The 18,394-nt window shown below is 41.4% G+C and overlaps 1 protein-coding gene across 2 annotated transcripts in view; it reads left to right on the top strand.

The window, feature by feature from the left end:
* The window catches only part of sptbn2 (spectrin, beta, non-erythrocytic 2), a 32,774-nt gene extending 17,312 nt beyond the window's left edge, over positions 1-15,462 (top strand). The window contains exons 14-39 of one of the 2 annotated variants that reach the window (XM_083986646.1): positions 4-267; positions 354-565; positions 797-934; positions 1,049-1,268; positions 1,442-1,978; positions 2,659-2,861; positions 2,954-3,044; positions 3,207-3,353; positions 3,520-3,783; positions 3,957-4,181; positions 4,265-4,354; positions 4,530-4,808; positions 4,897-5,027; positions 5,122-5,326; positions 5,439-5,813; positions 5,908-6,152; positions 6,243-6,381; positions 6,522-6,606; positions 7,470-7,666; positions 7,876-8,003; positions 8,108-8,183; positions 9,592-9,669; positions 10,747-10,925; positions 11,093-11,266; positions 11,431-11,473; positions 11,619-15,462. In XM_083986646.1, coding sequence (XP_083842772.1) covers positions 4-267; positions 354-565; positions 797-934; positions 1,049-1,268; positions 1,442-1,978; positions 2,659-2,861; positions 2,954-3,044; positions 3,207-3,353; positions 3,520-3,783; positions 3,957-4,181; positions 4,265-4,354; positions 4,530-4,808; positions 4,897-5,027; positions 5,122-5,326; positions 5,439-5,813; positions 5,908-6,152; positions 6,243-6,381; positions 6,522-6,606; positions 7,470-7,666; positions 7,876-8,003; positions 8,108-8,183; positions 9,592-9,669; positions 10,747-10,925; positions 11,093-11,266; positions 11,431-11,473; positions 11,619-11,831 — 4,938 coding nt within the window. In that variant the 3' untranslated portion in view covers positions 11,832-15,462. The remainder of the gene's footprint in view (positions 1-3; positions 268-353; positions 566-796; positions 935-1,048; positions 1,269-1,441; positions 1,979-2,658; positions 2,862-2,953; positions 3,045-3,206; positions 3,354-3,519; positions 3,784-3,956; positions 4,182-4,264; positions 4,355-4,529; positions 4,809-4,896; positions 5,028-5,121; positions 5,327-5,438; positions 5,814-5,907; positions 6,153-6,242; positions 6,382-6,521; positions 6,607-7,469; positions 7,667-7,875; positions 8,004-8,107; positions 8,184-9,591; positions 9,670-10,746; positions 10,926-11,092; positions 11,267-11,430; positions 11,474-11,618) is intronic. The other variant, XM_083986645.1, reaches the window with a different exon arrangement.
* The last annotated feature ends 2,932 nt before the right edge of the window (positions 15,463-18,394 follow it).

An 18,394-nucleotide genomic window follows, 5' to 3' on the forward strand; every position in this document is an offset into this window, starting at 1 on the left:
CAGACAACTAAACTGAGAGAGCAGAATCTTAAGGAAGCCGTGGCCCTGCATCAGTTCCAAACAGATGCCAATGACATGGAGGGCTGGATCACGGAGACTCTTAGACAGGTGTCCAGTCAGGAGGTGGGCCACGATGAGTTCTCCACCCAAACTCTTGCTCGCAAGCAAAGGGAAATAGAGGAGGAAATCCAGAGTCACCGCCCCCTCATTGACTCCCTGCATGAACAGGTCCAAACACTCCCACCGGCCTATATACAATATCCTCAGGTATGTGCATCTGTGGTTTTCACACTTTTTCAATGACAATTTTACATTTTATAGAGTGTTAAATAATGGTGTACTGCTAACTGTAGGTGGATGGCCGCCTACCTGCTATTGAGCAGAACTATGAAGAACTGGAGTCACTGTCGGCAGCTCGGCGCCAGGCTTTGGAGGGCGCCCTGGCCCTCTATCGCATGTTCAGTGAAGCTGGTGCCTGCCAGCTTTGGGTTGAAGAAAAAGAGCAGTGGTTAGATGGCATGGAGATCCCGACCAAACTGGAAGACTTGGAGGTGGTGCAGCAGAGGTCAGTCTGGGAAGAAGGGAAGGGAGGAAGATGAATGGAGATTACAATCAGAGGATATATGTTGATGGCTCAATGTATATCCCCTCAGACTCAACCCTCTGTGCATCATCTGTACCCTCTAATCTTTTCCTTGAATTCTGTTAAATGTCAATGATTTCTGATAATAAGCAATTTTAAATTGTATACCTGTAAGAAAGAGTAAATTTTTGTTTCTTTACTTCATGACTATAGATTTGAGACTCTTGAACCTGAGATGAACAACCTTGGCACTCGAGTCACAGATGTGAACCAGGTGGCAGTGCAGTTGCTGGACTCTGACAACTGCAGCAGAGACGAAATCCACCAGACACGAGACCAACTGAACAACAGGTCAGAGCATAAAATATAACACCAAGTAAAATCCACTATTTAGCAAGGAAATATATTTGTACTCAATGAGCGCAATGTTTTTAAACTTAATACTGCATTTTGAATGGTCCCTAGATGGAGAGATTTTGAAGAACTGGCAGTTCAAAAGAAACAAGCCCTAGAGTCTGCCCTTAATATCCAGAACTACCACTTGGAGTGTAATGAGATCCAAACTTGGATGAAGGAAAAGACCAAGGTGATTGAATCTACTCAGGGTCTGGGCAATGACCTGGCTGGAGTGATGGCTCTGCAACGCAAACTCACTGGCATGGAGAGGGACCTGGAGGCCATTCAGGTATGTTTGGGTCACATGCAGTGACTTCTGGGTGAGGGAAGGGAGCAGGAAAGTAATGCAGTAATTAATCTAAAAATAAGGTACATTCATTGTAGGAACATTTCAGATTTTATGCTGAGGGATCTTCTCATCATTTCTGAATTGAAACTATTTTTGTGTGGGGGGGGTTTCAGGGAAAATTGGATGACCTGAGAAATGAGGCAGAGAAGCTGGCCGAGGAACATCCAGACCAGGCAGGAGAGATCCACGGACGTCTGGCAGAGATTCAAGAAGTCTGGGAAGAGTTGAACGCCACCATGAAGCGACGTGAAGAGTCACTGGGTGAAGCCAGCAAGCTGCAGGGCTTCCTTAGGGATCTGGATGATTTCCAGTCCTGGTTGTCTCGCACTCAGACAGCTGTGGCCTCGGAGGACATTCCCACTTCTCTGCCTGAGGCCGAGAGTTTGCTAGCTCAGCATGAGAGTATCAAAAATGAGGTGGATAACTACAAGGAGGACTATGAGAAGATGCGGGCCGTTGGTGAGGAGGTGACCCAAGGTCAGACAGATGCCCAGCACATGTTCCTAGCCCAGAGGCTCCAGGCGCTGGATACTGGCTGGCATGAGTTGCGTCGCATGTGGGAGAACCGCCACAGTCTTTTGGCCCAGGCCTTTGATTTCCAGACTTTCTTGAGAGACGCCAAGCAGGCAGAAGCTTTCCTGAACAGCCAGGTAAAGAAAAACATTATGTAACTCAATGAAACAAGGATAGATGTGTTGGATAGAAATTTCAATCTTAGTTAGATTTTTTCACCACACTGTCTACACTCTTGCCCCTCCCATTTGTTTTTGTTTTTTACATAAATAAATAATAATAAAATGTGCATGGTTGCATAACAAAATCATCAATCATAATGCAATAATCTCAAATAATTGAAATGAACTAGTAAAAGTTTGAACTTAGCTTTGCTGAATTAAAACCCAATACCCACAAGAGTTTTAATGCAGTACAAACATCTTGTCTGGGTAATCAGAAATATGTTTGCCCCAATGTTTTAAATGAATGTTAACCCCTATAGGTTATTTATTTTTTATTTATTATGATTGGCAACGTTTTTGTGGTTTTATGTACATTGGTGTCAAGTTAATTCACACAGCTGGCACAGAGGAAAGAAGTGGAGATTCTAGCTCTGTAGGGTGTAGGCCGCTATCCTCGTCTTATTTTAATATCATAATTGATATCAAAATGAATGAAAAAAAAGAGAGAAATAGTTGTAGTTGTATATCAGTGTATTAGTGAAAGTAAGCAAGCAGGCTGCAAAACATCAAAGGAAAATCATTGGAATTAGTTAATTGCATGTAAGACATGTTATTAAAAGTTTAATTGAAGCATTCCTTTTCTCTTTGTGTAGGAGTATGTGCTGTCCCACACAGAGATGCCTACCAGTCTTCAGGGAGCAGAGGAGGCCATTAAGAAGCATGAGGATTTCCTCACCACCACAGAGGCCAGTGAGGAGAAGATAACTGGTGTGGTGGAGGCTGGACGGCGCCTCATTAACGACTCTAATGCAAACGCTGACAAGATCCAGGAGAAAGTTGATTCCATCCAGGAAAGGTCAGAGCAAAAGTACAAGAGGAAAGAAAAATTCCAGTAATGTGAATCTGTTATGATAAGAGTGGCTCATCAGTTGCTCTCATTTTCTCCAGGCATCTTAAGAACAAGCAGGCTGCAAATGAATTGCTGACAAAGCTTAAGGACAATCGTGAACTTCAGCACTTCCTCCAAGATGGGCAGGAGGTAAAAAGAATCTTACAAATCAAATCAAACAAATGATAATAAATTAAGATGCATAAAGTTTAAATATGTTTCTTTAATTATAGGAAAAAAACGTGTTCATCACTTTCTTATTTGTGTAATATTATTAGCAATGATGCTTAATGTGTAATGCTATCTTCTTAGCTCACATTGTGGATCAACGAGAAGATGCTGACGGCACAGGACATGTCTTATGATGAGGCCAGAAATCTTCACAGCAAGTGGCAGAAGCACCAGGCCTTCATGGCAGAGCTGGCCTCTAACAAAGACTGGCTGGACAAAATTGACAAGGTATGTGAAAAAGGTTAACTTAAAGAGTAGTTATGTATGTGTAATATGAGGACAGATGTTCAAGTGTTGGGATTGTTAGTTATTGTGGGTAAGCGGATCAATAAGGCAAAAACAAACAAACAATCTATGCAAATAAAAACTTGCCCTTTTTCTTGTCTCTTAACAGGAGGGTCAGGCACTAGTGGCAGAGAAGCCAGAGCTCAAACCTGTTGTCCAGCAGACCCTGGAGGACCTGCAGCGTCAGTGGGAGGAGCTGGAAGGAACCACCCAAACCAAGGCCCAGTGTTTGTTCGATGCTAACAGGGCAGAGCTCTTCACACAGAGCTGCTCCGCTCTGGATGTCTGGCTGAAAAACCTTGAGGGTCAGCTGCACAGTGACGACTATGGCAAAGATTTGACCAGTGTCAACATCCTGCTCAAGAAGCACCAGGTAAACCACACAATCTCTGCATCAAGAAAAACTAGATGTCATATGAAGTAATTAGTAGAAGTTGTCTTTGATAAAAACATCTTGTGTCAAAAAGACGAAGAATTGAATCTGTACTTGATGTTAAAGATAACAGTTGACTGCATGGTGTGTATCTTTCTGCTATCCGTGTATAGATGCTGGAGCACCAGATGGAGGTCAGGGAAAAGGAAGTGCAGTCCCTGCAGTCTCAGGCTCTGGCCCTGACCCAGGAGGACGCTGGACTAGCTGAGGTAGATGGTCAACAAAGACGGGTCACTGACACCTTTGCAAACCTTCAGGATCCTCTCCAACTGAGGCGGCAGCGACTACTTGCCTCTAAAGAAGCACATCAGTTCAACAGAGATCTGGAAGATGAAATTGTGAGTTTGATAACCAGTCTGACGGCTTAAATTATTTATAGATTTATATGTTTTTCCTCATGCTCATGTTTTATCGTTCACAGCTGTGGGTGAAAGAAAGGATGCCCCTAGCAGCCTCCACAGACCATGGGAAAGACCTACCTACCGTTCAGCTTCTAATCAAGAAGAACCAGGTAAAGTGATGACAAACATACATTGGTAAAATGATTAACACTAGTACTTCCTTTAAGGAAGATAAAGATGATTCAGCAATTATCTCATTATTATAAACTTTTCAGTGATCCTATTGTGAGAGGTAGTAACTTCCAGCTCATCAGTCAAAGTGAACACTCTCTGTTTCTGAACCAGACATTGCAGAAGGAGATCCAGGGGCACCAGCCTCGTATCGATGACATCCACAGACGAGGAAAGACTCAGAGCCAGGTAGACGGCGAGAGACAGTCTGTCCTAGAGGAGCGTCTTGTTGAGCTGAGAGGCCTTTGGGACCAGCTGAGTGACGAGACAGACAAACGGCACGCCCGTCTAGTAGAGGCCAATCGTGCCCAGCAGTTCTATGCTGACGCAGCTGAGGCCGAGGCCTGGATGGGTGAACAAGAGCTGCATATGATGTCAGAAGAGAAAGCCAAGGTAAACTGAGATAAAATAAGACATAGAATTGCTGCTGTTTCAGAATCGTGTCTTTAAGAAAACTGATCATTTCTTGTTGGTCTTGCAGGATGAGCAAAGTGCACTAGTGATGGTCAAAAAACACCAGAGCCTGGAGCAGGCTCTTGAAGACTACGCTCAAACCATTCACCAGCTAGCCAACAGCAGCCGCCTCATGGTCACCAGTGAACATCCAGAGAGGTGAAGTTGAGCTGAAGTGACAGCTGCCTTTTTCTGAATTAAGTTCCACATCTACAGCCACTGATCTACCCTTCTTTCATTCATCTTTTTACAGTGAGAGAATTACTTTACGGCAAGCCCAAGTGGACAAGCTGTACGCAGGGTTGAAAGACCTGGCTGAGGAGCGTCGCGGGCGGCTGCAGGAGAGACTGCGGCTGACCCAGCTGAAGCGGGAGGTGGATGACCTAGAACAATGGATTGCTGAGAGGGAGGTGGTTGCTGGCTCCCATGAACTAGGACAGGACTATGAACATGTCACAGTGAGTGTTTCTTTCTCTGTCATATGCTTTGGAGACTCTGAAGCTCTGGGAAATTTAGCCAAATGAATTATGTGACTTACATTCGCCCTGATTTCTTTCTTTCTTCCTACAGATGCTGAGGGACAAGTTCCGGGAGTTTGCTCGTGACACCAGCACCATTGGCCAAGAACGTGTAGATGGAGTAAATGGGCTGGCAGATGACCTGATTGAGTCAGGTCATCCTGAGAATGCCAGTGTGGCTGAGTGGAAGGATGGATTAAATGACGCCTGGGCAGATCTGCTGGAGCTGATTGACACACGCACACAAATGTTGGCAGCCTCCTATGAGCTGCACCGCTTCCATCAGGATGCCATGGAGGTGCTTGGTCGTGTGAAAGAAAAGAGGGAGGCGCTGCCCTCTGACCTGGGCCGTGATCTGAACACCGTTCAACATCTACACAGACAGCACAACACTTATGAACATGACATCCAGGCCCTCAGTGGACAGGTCGGCTACGTGTTGATAAAGAGAGCTCGTGAGATTCCAAGAGAGCCAAATAATTGCAATACTGAATGTCCCCTCTTTCTCTTTGATGTCCCAGGTGAACCAGGTGCAAGACGATGCTGCACGGCTGCAGAAGGCCTACGCTGGAGAGAAAGCCGATGACATTAATAGGAGTGAACATGCTGTGACGTCTGCCTGGGAGGGCTTGCTCGAGGCCGGTCAGGCTCGCAGGCTCCTCCTGTTGGACACTGTGGAGAAGTTCCGCTTCTTCAACATGGTACGAGACCTCATGCTCTGGATGGATGGGGTCAACCTGCAGATAGATGCACACGACAGTCCCAGGTGAGTGCCATTTTATCTTTATGAATTTTCTTCATATTGATGTTTTGTGTCTATCTAAATTTCACCTCTCCCCACCTGTTGTTCTCTCAGGGATGTATCCGCTGCAGGGTTGGTCATTGCCAATCACCAGGACATCAAGTCAGAGATTGAGACGAGGGCAGACAGCTTTACTGCCTGTATTGAGATGGGAAATAGTCTCATCAACAACAATCACTATGCAGCTGATGAGGTATTGTGCAGTGGGTCACCCTCACTGTTATTTGCAATCATATTCATACATATTTAAAAGGAAAGTTTTGAGTAAAAAAGGAACATTATGATTATGGATTATAACTTAATACTGGTTTATCACTGTTTTTATCTTCACAGATTCGAGAAAAACTAGCTCAACTCCAGGAAAAGAGGGACAGGATCAACAAAAAGTGGCAAGACAAGATGGATCATTTACAAATTGGTATGCCTGTTCAGTACGATGATGAATGATTCAAAGGATCCATTGCTGTGGTCATGATGCTACAGGACAGAAATACAGTAGCTGGTGTCTTTGCAGTTAACAGGTCATCAGATTAGATGTACCTATTTATATTTCTCCACACAGAAGTTTGTACTCCACTGAAATAGGATTGTACAGTATGACTCCTCAGAGAGTAAAACACATAGAGAGAACAGTACAGCTACCATAATAACACTAACTGTCAACATAGATAAAGAGCCAGGAAGTGAGCGGCCTCCCTCCTTTAATGACTTTTCACATTTAAGTCAGGATGATGATGATGAAGATAACTTAATGAACAGCCATGTACATATCATGTAAAGTATCAACTGCTTAATATTAACACTAGCTCTACAGGTATTAGCACAGCAGGCTAGAAACCATGGAAAATTAGGAGGTAAACATACACAATACTGCTGTACCCTAGCCACAACATTATACTGCTACCTTTATACACACACAAAATGCCCATAAAACTCATTTAACACAACTTATCAAAAATCTAAAGAATGTGTAACACTTACAACCATTGCTTTCTGAAAGATAAACTGATTTGATGCAGCCATGGGAAGATGCACACACGTTTTTTCTCTTGTTTACATTTTTTCTCCTACTTCCTGTAGTTCGGGAGATTTTCAAAATAAAAGTGCTGCGAATACATATAAACATACAAAACGGTATATAAATATTTCAAAACTCATTTCGAGTGTCTTTTAAACATTAAACATATTCAGGGCAGAACAGTAGCCATAATTTGTGGTGCTGATTGTACTGCAGTTTTTAATGATTTGATTTCCTCTGTCCCTCTTCTCTCTGAATCTCAGTGCTGGAGGTGCTGCAGTTTGGACGTGATGCCTATGTGGCAGAGTCTTGGCTGGCAGGGCAAGAACCTCTTGTGCGAGCAGCAGAGCTGGGCTCAAACGTGGACGAGGTAGAGAGCCTAATCAAGCGCCACGAGGCCTTTGAGAAACTTGCTGCAGCTTGGGAAGATCGCTTTGTCCTACTAGAGAAACTCACTACAGTAAGTCCTGAGATGTAACAGATCACATAGAATTTTTACCTGTACTTGAATATAATGTGGTTTGTTTTTGTTGGGCTCAGAGGTACATGATATACATTTTATGCTCATGAATATTAGTGTAACGTGTCTATCTGAAACTCATCTGTAACTTAGGCAGGGCAGCCCATGTGTTACCTTTTAGATAATACAATTGAAACCCTGTTTTTCAGCTTGAGGAGCACGAGATCCAGAGGAGGCTAGAAGAAGAGGAGAGGGCACGGCGACCACCTACACCACCCCCAGTTGAAGAAGTGGCACAATCTGAGACAGAAAGTCATGCACATGATTCTATGGCCAGGTAAAACAAAGTTATGCTCCATCAGGAAGGTGTTGTTGTATATTACAGCTGTTGTTATTGTTTGTTTCTGTAATACACAAACTGTCCCTCTCTCTCAAAAACAGAACCAGTCTGGACCAGACCACACTAAATCAGTCGGTATCTGTGAATGGAGTTCACAGTGACAATGACACATCTCAGGTAAGACATATCTCCAAATGCTTTGACTATTACAGTGCTTCTTTGTTGTACTGTTTTTTTTTTTAAACTAAATTGCCAATGTAATGTACTATGTAATGTCATGTAGTGTCTTTTCCATGTTGCCTTGCCTCAACTCCTATTTAGTGACACAATAAAGGGGGAGGGAGTATTTTCACTTCATGCAATCTGTGTGAAAGTCAGTAACACATTCAGACAATATTAGATAATACATGTGATAGTTTGTAGCAAACAATGAATTTCATTAAAGCATACCTTGCTTTGGATTTAAAAGAGGTCCAAACTTGTAAGTATGTCATACATAGTGTTAAGTGTACATATATGTGTGTGTCCCTGTCTCTGTCTGTTTAAGTCCAACCAACAGCATTGTCTCAGTGCATGTAATGTCATATAATGAAATTAATTATTATTCATTTGAGGACAATATTTTATTTTTTTGTGTGTAATGTAACTTTTCTACTCAAGAATATCTATCAGAGAATTTCATATAAGAAATAAGCAGCAAAGTTTTGCTTAGTTATTGTTGATTGTCGATAAAAGAAGAACTTGTCCTGAAAAGAATCTGTGTCTCTCAGGGATTTGCAGAGCAACAAACACTCACCCATCATCTCAGGGACCTTGATTAAATTATACACGGTATCTGTGAGGATTGGAGTTTGGACTGGCACAGGATAAAGCAGGGGTCTTCAACGTTTTTCAGGCCAGGGACCCCCAAACTGACAGAGACATGGAACAGGGACCCCTCATATATTAAAAAATTGCACTAGGCCCAGTGCCATGTATAAACATAGCTTGATATTGTGCTTTCAATACTAAGCTTTTGAAACAACACACAGGTTGATATATTCATGTTTTTTCTTAACGTGTACAATGTACAGTGAGTAGGGGGCCGTCCCTCTGCCAATTATAAACAGACCTTGTTCACTGATACCAATGCCAATATCAATGTCTGTCAACTGCATGGTAATCATGCAGACAAGCTATTCTAAATGACGTTTTTATTTGAAACATAAATGTGGAAACTACAAGATATAAAACATTGTCTAATCAGCCAAAAATTCCATGACCCCCCTGCAGCACCTCCGCGGACCCCCTAGGGGTCACGGACCCCCTGTTGGAGACCTCTGCGATAAAGTAAACTTCAATAAATGTTGCACGGTCCTAGTGAAACTCCTCACTGGCAGATGAAAAGAAGCACTTGATCTCAGAGAAAGAATGGCAGCTTGTGGAGAGTGTAGTAGTAAACGCTGATACAGCAGAGAAGCATTAGTCAAAGAAAGAGTCATTTCTATGTGAATTGAACTCAAGTGCGGGATGTGCAAGCCACATACTAACTTTGAAGTTTCTGCCCCAAAGACTTCTTAACGATTTCTTATTGCGTTTTTACCAGCAGTCATTATCGCTATCGTTGTCAGTGGGAAAGAAATCAGAGCCTAAACGTGTGTCTAGGCCAAAGCAGCTGGAGCGTGTGAGTACCAAGCCATGGTCAGCTTGTAGCTTCCCTCGCCCCCTCACAGCCTCCGCTCAGTTCCTGGTCAACTTCAGTGCCTCTTTTCTTCTATCAGGAAGTCATTGCTCTCCGTCACAGATGCAATCCATTGCTTTATTTATTCACGCAATGTGCAGTTTCATAAATAAACCCCATTGCTGTTTAAAGGCATGTTGCAGATTCATGAACACATTGTGTTCATGGATCAAATATGCAGTCTGCACTTGTATATGTGCTCATATTGACCAGGACAGGAGTGACCTGTAAATGTGAAACCCAGAATTGTAAATGTGGTGGCTTGTAGATGTTCAAAGCTCATATATATATGTAGCTTGTTTTAGTCTTCTTCTGTGTGTGTTCACTTACTGTGATGAATGTGAAAGTCGTTGGATGGATTTAGTTAATGGCTCTTTGTAGAAATGGTTTGTTTAAGGAAATTTATGGTAAGACTTTCTCTAGTTATGTAATTTAAAATGCATCCTATCATCTGTGGATTTTGTAGTTAAGGTTAATATGGTAAACACAAGCCAGAGTACTTGTGCAAGAAACTAAAGGATTTACTGTAAGGCTTTAGAGAATGTGACTGATGTTTTTGTCTGTGTTTGTGTGTTATATTGTAGAGTTACCACTTACTATTACTCAGTCAATTACTGAGCACTGATCAAAAAGGAAAAGATTATCTTAGAATTTAAATATTTTTGCTAAAAATTAGTATCTTCCAGTATCCTCTGTTCCAAATATATGTGTTACACTTACATTTTACAGTAACTATCTGTGTTGAGAGTAGTATGCATGTTTTCAGGGTGTGTTGTATTAACTGTGTCCTCCTCATTTGAGCAGCTGTAACTGTGCTGTTAAATGTAAGTGTACTGTGATTGTTATTATGTGGACCTCCTTCATGCTGTGCTGTTACTGCAGGTAATCATAGTGTCAAAGCAAATGTCATCATGGCTCCTCATGTATGGCTGTGATTGGCTGCTCTGCTGCTCACTGCTTCCGTCCAGACATGAGTCTTTCTTCCTCCTCATTATTATTCATGTCTGATTTGAACCACAGGGCTCCGAGACTGAGTCGGTGAACGGTCCAGGCAGGGACAGTGGTCTGGCATCTTCTCGCCTTGATCCGTCTGCCACGTTACCGAGCAGAGGTGGAGCAGAGTCTGAGCCAGAAACCATGGAGGGGATGCTCTGTCGAAAACAGGAGATGGAGTCCCACAGCAAAAAGGCAGCTACCAGGTGAGTGTTGATGTGAGGGAAGTCGGTAAAAGGTAACATAAAGCATGAAGACCAGAGATTTAGATGTCTGGGAGTTACTGTAAGTCACAATGAAACATTTACAAAAGAAAGTTATCATAGATGTAGAAAAATATGATGCACGTAACACCATTTATTTGCTGCTATAGGTCCTGGCAGAACGTGTACTGTGTTCTAAGAAAGGGAAGTCTTGGTTTCTATAAAGACGGCAAGAGCGCAAGCAATGGCATTCCATACCATGGAGAGGTACCCATAAGCCTCGGAGAGGCTGTGTGTGAGGTGGCCCACGACTATAAGAAGAGGAAATACGTATTCAAGCTCAGGTGAGAAGCAAGAAGGCAACTAAAAGTTAGATTTGTCACATGTAGTGACAGATGCAGTAAATAAAATGATTATATGATGAAATATGAAAAACAGTGAAATGGTAAGTTCGACTTTATAGCTTCTCTCTTACTAACACTTCACCTCTTCTACTATGTGTCTGCAGGCTAGGGGATGGCAAAGAGTACCTGTTCCAAGCAAAGGATGAGGTGAGATATACATATAGATCAGTAACTCCACTAAAATGAATCATTAAATTCATATGATTTTTGAGCAAACCAAAAAAATCTAGTTTTGAGTGCTGTGACTTTCTCCCAAGAATAACATTACTAATGTTTCTTTGTCTGGCTTAAGGCGGAAATGAGCTCCTGGATCCGGTCCATCCATGGCTCCATTCCAACAGGAGCAGGAGATTCGCCCGGAGGTCCACGGGCCCTCAGCCGCGCCATGACGATGCCTCCCATCTCCCCCAGCTCAGGTGACACTGGAGGTGTTACCATGCGCAACAAAGATGGGAGAGAGAAGGATCGTGAGAAGAGGTTCAGCTTCTTTGGCAAGAAGAAATAGAAACACTTGTGAAGTCACTGATGGAAACAACATTTGTCAAATTTTAACAAAGTGAAGCAGGCAGAAAGGAAAGTAAAAAAAAACAGTCACACAAACACACTGCTCTCAGTGCAGGCCCCAAGGATTTTGTCGACAGCTACTTCGTGTGGCACACAGAGAACTTTGTTTCTTTTCCTTCTCTTGGATTCTCTCCCTTGGCGGTTTTATCTGTCATTTACTTTTTCGTTCGGCCAATCCATATTTCACATTCAGCTGCATCCAACAATGAAAGCCCTCATCCAAAGGTGATTTCAGCTAACCAGCATATTAGCCTGAGTCGGTATCTGGCCTGGTTGTCATTAGCAGGGATCCAGGCCCAGTATAGAGTCCAGCCAATCGGCTCCTTCTCGGCTGTAATATTTCCTCCTCAGTGAGTCTTGACTAGCAGAGCCGTTTTGATGCTGTGTTACTAATAAAACACTGGATGGTGGCTTTCCTCTGTGATGCTCTCTGGTTTTATTTCCCCCACTTTCACACGCGCTCTGTCTTTGGAAATGATCACATCCGTCTCTTTTTCTGTTGTTGGTGTTGTTATTAACCTGACCAATATTATTGCTATCATTATTATTATATTATTTATCTTTTGCTATTGGTGGTTTGAGAAAACAACTAATTAATTTGACAGTAGTAGATAATCTTGATTCATGTTGTGGAGAGAAGTAAATTTGGTTAAACTAGTGGAGAATGTTGGGTTTGCCCTTGTATGTTTCTTTTTTTTTTTTTTTTTTTTTTTTTTTTTTTTTTTTTTTTTAGGAATGACAGTTCATGAGGTGTTTTGAGAAAAAATAAAGCTCTTTAAATTTTAGCAGTGTGCAGTAAGTGATCACAAGTTTCATTGGAAAAATGATATATAAATATATATATTTAATAAGTGGTTTTATTTTTTATTTTATCTCTAATTTTGCCTGTATTTGATTATTTCTTTTGAGTGATCTTTTTTGCTTGATTTCCAACTTTCTTTTTTTCTGTACAAAGCAGAGAAGATTAGTTTTCTAGTGTGTGTGTGTGTGTGTGTGTGTATGTTTGAGCGTGTGTGTGTGTGTGTGCGTGCGTGAGTGTGAGTTGTGGTGCTGTGGATTTTGCACGTTTATGTTATTCCTGATCAGACGTGGCCAGATGGAAGCTGCTTTTCGGTATGCCAACGCAGACGAAAACCAGACGCAAACTCAAAATACTGTTAACTGGAATGATTTCAGAAATGAGCTTTTTCTTTGCTTTTGGTTTTAATTATATGTAAGATGAAGTTCCTCAAGACGGTTTTATTCTTTCTGTTTTTCTCTTCTAATAACTATTTCTGTTTTCTTCATCTACTGATGTGAAGGTACGGGGCAGTTTGTAGATAAAAAGCTGAAGCACATGTGAGCAGGACAGATGGACAAGCTGACAGGTGTCATGACAGGTGAAGGGAGGGGTGTGGAAGTGAGATTGAATAGGCAGTGAAGAATGCGCTTTGTGTGCTACCTGACAGAGAGAGGTGTACTGAGCCTTACTTGAACCCACTACAGATACACTGAACCCTTTTTACAAATCCACCTTCCATTCAAACAGGAAGCTTTCTAAGTACAAGGTTTTAAGAATGTTAAAAATGTGCCCTGGGGCAGTGATCTAATGTAAGTCAGTGGTTTATATATGCGGTACAGTATGAGTCAACAGAAACAATGGAGAACTCTGCTCACTAGTGGTGGCAGAGAGGAAAAAGCCCTAAATTCTCTCTTAGACGAGCTCTGCGCTCTCTTGCATATGTGGCATGAATTCATGTAGGTTTATATTTGTATGTGTCTAAGCATCTGTTCTCTTCTGTGTTGATGTACTCTGAAAACATTAGATCACTTCATATTCAGGGTTGGAGAGCAAATAGTTGTAAATGTTAATTGGCATCTACAATAATCTAAAACAAGATAATGACAAATCAATATAGTTGCTGTCAAAAAAATAGGTGTTTATTAATCAAAAAACCTGTATATGTTTGAAAGGAAAAAAGGCATTTACAGTATATTGTGACACTGTAAGCAGTAGCTCAATTTTATATGAATATCTTAAGACCTTTGGATTGGTAGGTAACTGTTATCATAGTCGGTCACTTAAATCCAAGTGTTAATTTGCCTTTTGTAACTGCCAAAATGCAACAGGAACTTACTGGACAAGAAATCTGAATTCAAGAGGTTTTGTGGATGATCAAGTCGGTTGCAGGGAATCAATTATTTGTAATTAAATACATCTTGAAAGTAACTACACGGCTGGTACTTGCCTGGATGTGTGTACCATGCCTCAGAGGGCTGATGTGTTCGTAAGAATGTCTCACCAAACAGCTGTGACAACACAAACAGCTGGACGTAAACTTGCATTTGGTTGCAGTTTATTAAACAGGTTGGCCATAGTTTTCCAGTCTCAACTGAATGTGGGACGTGAATGAGATGCCCTTCGAATCAAGAGAGGAGTGTCTGCTTTGAGACTACTGAGCTGGGTTCAGTTAACTACACCCATTCCAAACTATCAAACTTTGCCTTGTCTCTGTCCGTGGGACTTTGTAACCCCAGTGTGTGACAGAGATCCTAGTTTCAGTCTAGTGTAAGTAGCCTTAAACCAAAGGCTATCCAGGTTAATAAGGTCATTGTATACATACAGTAAGTGAGGCAACACAGTTAGCGTACATTGTGCACAATTGAATCAAACGGAGGCGTCGTTTCTTCCCCGCTGGATGAGCTGTTGGTGACCATTGCTGCCTTTTCTCTGCTCTGGACGCCAGACGCAGATTAAAGGTCATGCAGTGTATTTTCTTATCAGCCCATTTGAATGTGTGATGATTCAAATTTAGTTTGGCCAAATTGGTCATGTGAAGCAAAAATATATCTCATACTTGACATACTGTACACGAGCGCTCTCTCCTTCACACACATGAATACTGTACTGTATATTAAAATGCAGAATGACCCTGGCAATCCAGTCTTGTGGGAACGTCCTCAGCTGGCTGCGATTCGATGTTGCATATGGCATCCTTTTAAAAATAACATTGTGCTACTGGTGAGCTTTGACCAGATCTTGGAAAGTATGTATTATTGATGTCAAAGAGATGAGTTTTTGGTTATGAGAGTACTTGTAACAATGGAGTACTTAATGAAGAAAAAAAAACAACTTTTACTTGTTGAGTATTAGATATGAGTGAAAACAGACTGGTGACAATTTGAGCTTCCTTTTTTAGAAGAAGGCAGGATATTTGCTGTCTAGTGGGAGCTTGTATTTTTTCATCCAGTGGTCTGTCTTGCAGCATTTGATAAGCCTGTCCAACTACCTTCATTTCTCATTACTTTTGACGAATGTCTGTTCCTCCCTCTGTAATTCAGAGTTGTTAATACCACTACTATTATTAATTGCTATTATTATCATTATTGCTACTGTTGTTACTATTACTACTACTGTTACTAATGCAACTTATTGCAAAAATTATAACTGCTGTCCATTTTCAGGTACGTGTCTGTAATACCAGACCCTTCCACACGATGTCAGTGTGCTGTGGAGCATTTTCATTACAAATTGAAAATAATGTTTGTTGACTTGTGTATCTACATCTAATATTAGGAATAATAAAACATGGTTTAATCAGAAACATGATGTTGGGTGTGTTTTTTTTGTTTTTTTTTAATGTTGAATAGTGTTAGCCACTGCTCTAACTCTTACTCTGTTGGGTTCTGGAGAGAGAGAGAGAATTTTGGATATTAAGGCAAACATCAATAGACCTATACGTGTTTAAAAATGTATTTTGAGGGTGAAGTGTTATTGTGATCTGAAACATTTATCACAGGCTGGCTTCCCGTGATAAGTGAATAACTGAGCCCCGTGTAAAAGCGGCCTGCAGCGGCAACCCCTCCGTTCTCCACCACAACCCAATTAAAATCCTCAAAACACCAAATGAGAAATTATGTTTTGGGAAAGGATCTGCTTAATTTCTCTAGATACTCTGACACGTGGAGAATCTCTGCCTGAAGCTGCCCTGGTTGGTGGTGTCCTAAGACCTTAATAAAACATGTGAGTCCATATTAGCAGAGACACTACAGAGGTGAAATGAAGTTCTTGCAGTATCAGTGTAGAGGATGTGGGAAAGATGGCTGCTGCAGTTCTGTCATTAAGAATAAATTAATGATGCAGCTGCAGCAAAATGAGGTCAAGGATGATTGAGCAATGACTAATATACAGCAGGTTTATGGTGCATCAGTGGTTGCTGTCGTCATCTGAAGTGGAGAGCCAACCATCAGTGAGTCTGGTTGAGGAAGACAGTGGTTATAATGTCTGTACTGAGGAGTGGGAGAGGAGGAGGAGGAGGATGAGCATGCTGCCTCAGACAATACTGAGCAAAGAAGGTAAAATTATTAGCAAAATTGAATACATTGAAAAAGCAGAATCTTCTGAACACAGCATGTAAAGCTATTAAACTTGGCCTTCGCACTTTAAATAATGACCGGCTATGCTTTTAGATTTCAAAGCTAAGTGATGGCAAGACAAAGACAAACTAATGAGTCAATGGATTTGGTGGTTTTATGTGAGAACAACAAAGATAAATGAGTCAGTCAGTGCCGACTCACCCTGTACTGATTGTAATCTGGCAAAGATAAAGAGCTCTGGTGGGTTGTTTTAATGAGCTGTCTGCCATATTCACCAGAACAAACTGTGTTATTATGCATATTTTATTATGATAATAATCTTCCCTTAAGAGTAAAAGCTGAGGGCAGCTATAAAAATTAGTTTATACATGTTTTGACAAGTTTGAAAAGAACAATTTGAATAATGTCTCAGAAACTGCATGGCAAGGTCATCAAAAAATGTAATCAAGCTTTTAGTTCAGTATCTTTTGTTTGAACTTTTAAATGTGAATTTGACCAGAGATTTTATTCCCTGATGGTTTTAAGTGAAAGTAAGGTGAAGCAATGAAGTTGTTTATCAATAACCAAATAATAGGCCTTTTTCAAAACAGACATTTTAAACCTGTCATATTGGTAAAAGCACCAGTGTCAAATAAATCATGATAGGAGTAACAAAGGGGAATTTGCTACATAAAAATGTATTTTATTGTCTGTTTTTGTTTTTTATTTATTCATTATATTTTTTTACATTAAAGCTGGAGTAGGCAGGATTTGTTTTGAAAACAAGCCTACAGCTTCCAGGTATCTTTGACCAATCAAATCTATTCTGCTCTGAGGGTTCCCGATTGGTTGAAGCACCCGGCCCCTCAACCAATCAGGGACCCCCAGACCAAAATAGATTTGATTGTTCAAAGAGAGAGCTGAGGCTTTTCAGCAAAGACATAGAGAAACACTGTGATCGCCCCAAACACACCTTTCCTTATAGCTGAATGGGGAAAACAAGTTAATATTTTGTTTTCAAATCAAATCCTGCCAACCCTGGCTTTAAAGGGATAGTTCAACATTTGGGCAAATTTGCCTATTGCCATAGTCATAGGGGTATTAGGTTCATTACCTTTAATTATGTGCATGTTGTTTTGAGATCCGCGGGAGAGAGACGCGAGCTGCTCAGTGAACACAACGGAGAGCAGTACAGGTCCCCTGTCCCTCAAAACTCATCATCCAACAACTCCAAAACGCTCCCATGGACAAGTTGAGACCTGCACATTCACCACACTATTAAATAATCATGTATAATTATGTAACATTACGAAGCAAATGAAGCAAAGACACTGAACTATTTGTGCTTTTGAAATCACTCCGCCCAGCAGGCGTGTCTGGAACGTAGTTCAGACTAAGCATTTGCTTCGAAAACAACTCTGTCTTCATGATGTTACAGCATTTTGGCGTTGTTGGATTGTCCTATTTGATGAGGGACAGGGGACCTGTGTTCGCTGAGCTTGCGTCTCTCACTGAGCTTGCGTCTCTGCCCCGCGGATCTCAAAACAACATGCACTGATAACCAAAGGTAATGAACCGGGAGCGTGCCTATGTTCCCACAGCCCTATGTTCCCTCAGCCCTATGTTCCCTCTGGACTCTCTCTACCTATCTGGACTCTATCTATCTGGCCTGTCTAGCCTCTACCTGGTCTTTTTTACTAAACTTAACCAACTCCTTTCTTCATTGCCTAAACCCAACCAATGGTGGGACCAAAGGGCTGTGGGAACATAGCTAGGGCCTAATTTTCAGTGACAACAAAAGTTAGAAATGAGGGAACATAGGGCTGTGGGAACATAGGAATGACCCCAATGAACCTATACCCCTATGACTATAGACCTTTTCAGAGAGTATAAACAAAGACAGGTGTGGCTCATTAGAAAACACTCTGGTAGGCTACACTAAATGGAATGGAGCCTTAATTAGTATCCTTGGTAACACCTGTATTTGTTTATACTCTCTGAAAAGGTTTACCGGCATTTTTACATTGCACTCAGTGGCTTTTTGTGTTTTGATGGAGCGTAGACTAACTAACAATTAATCTGAATGTTTTATTTTTTGTTTCTTTTGTAGCACTATGTCTCATAATTATTTTGACACCCTCTTTGAAACCCACCGTTCACGCTATCTTG

The sequence above is a fragment of the Trachurus trachurus genome (genome assembly GCF_905171665.1).
Source record: "Trachurus trachurus genome assembly, chromosome: 14".
In the NCBI taxonomy this organism is placed as follows: domain Eukaryota; kingdom Metazoa; phylum Chordata; class Actinopteri; order Carangiformes; family Carangidae; genus Trachurus; species Trachurus trachurus.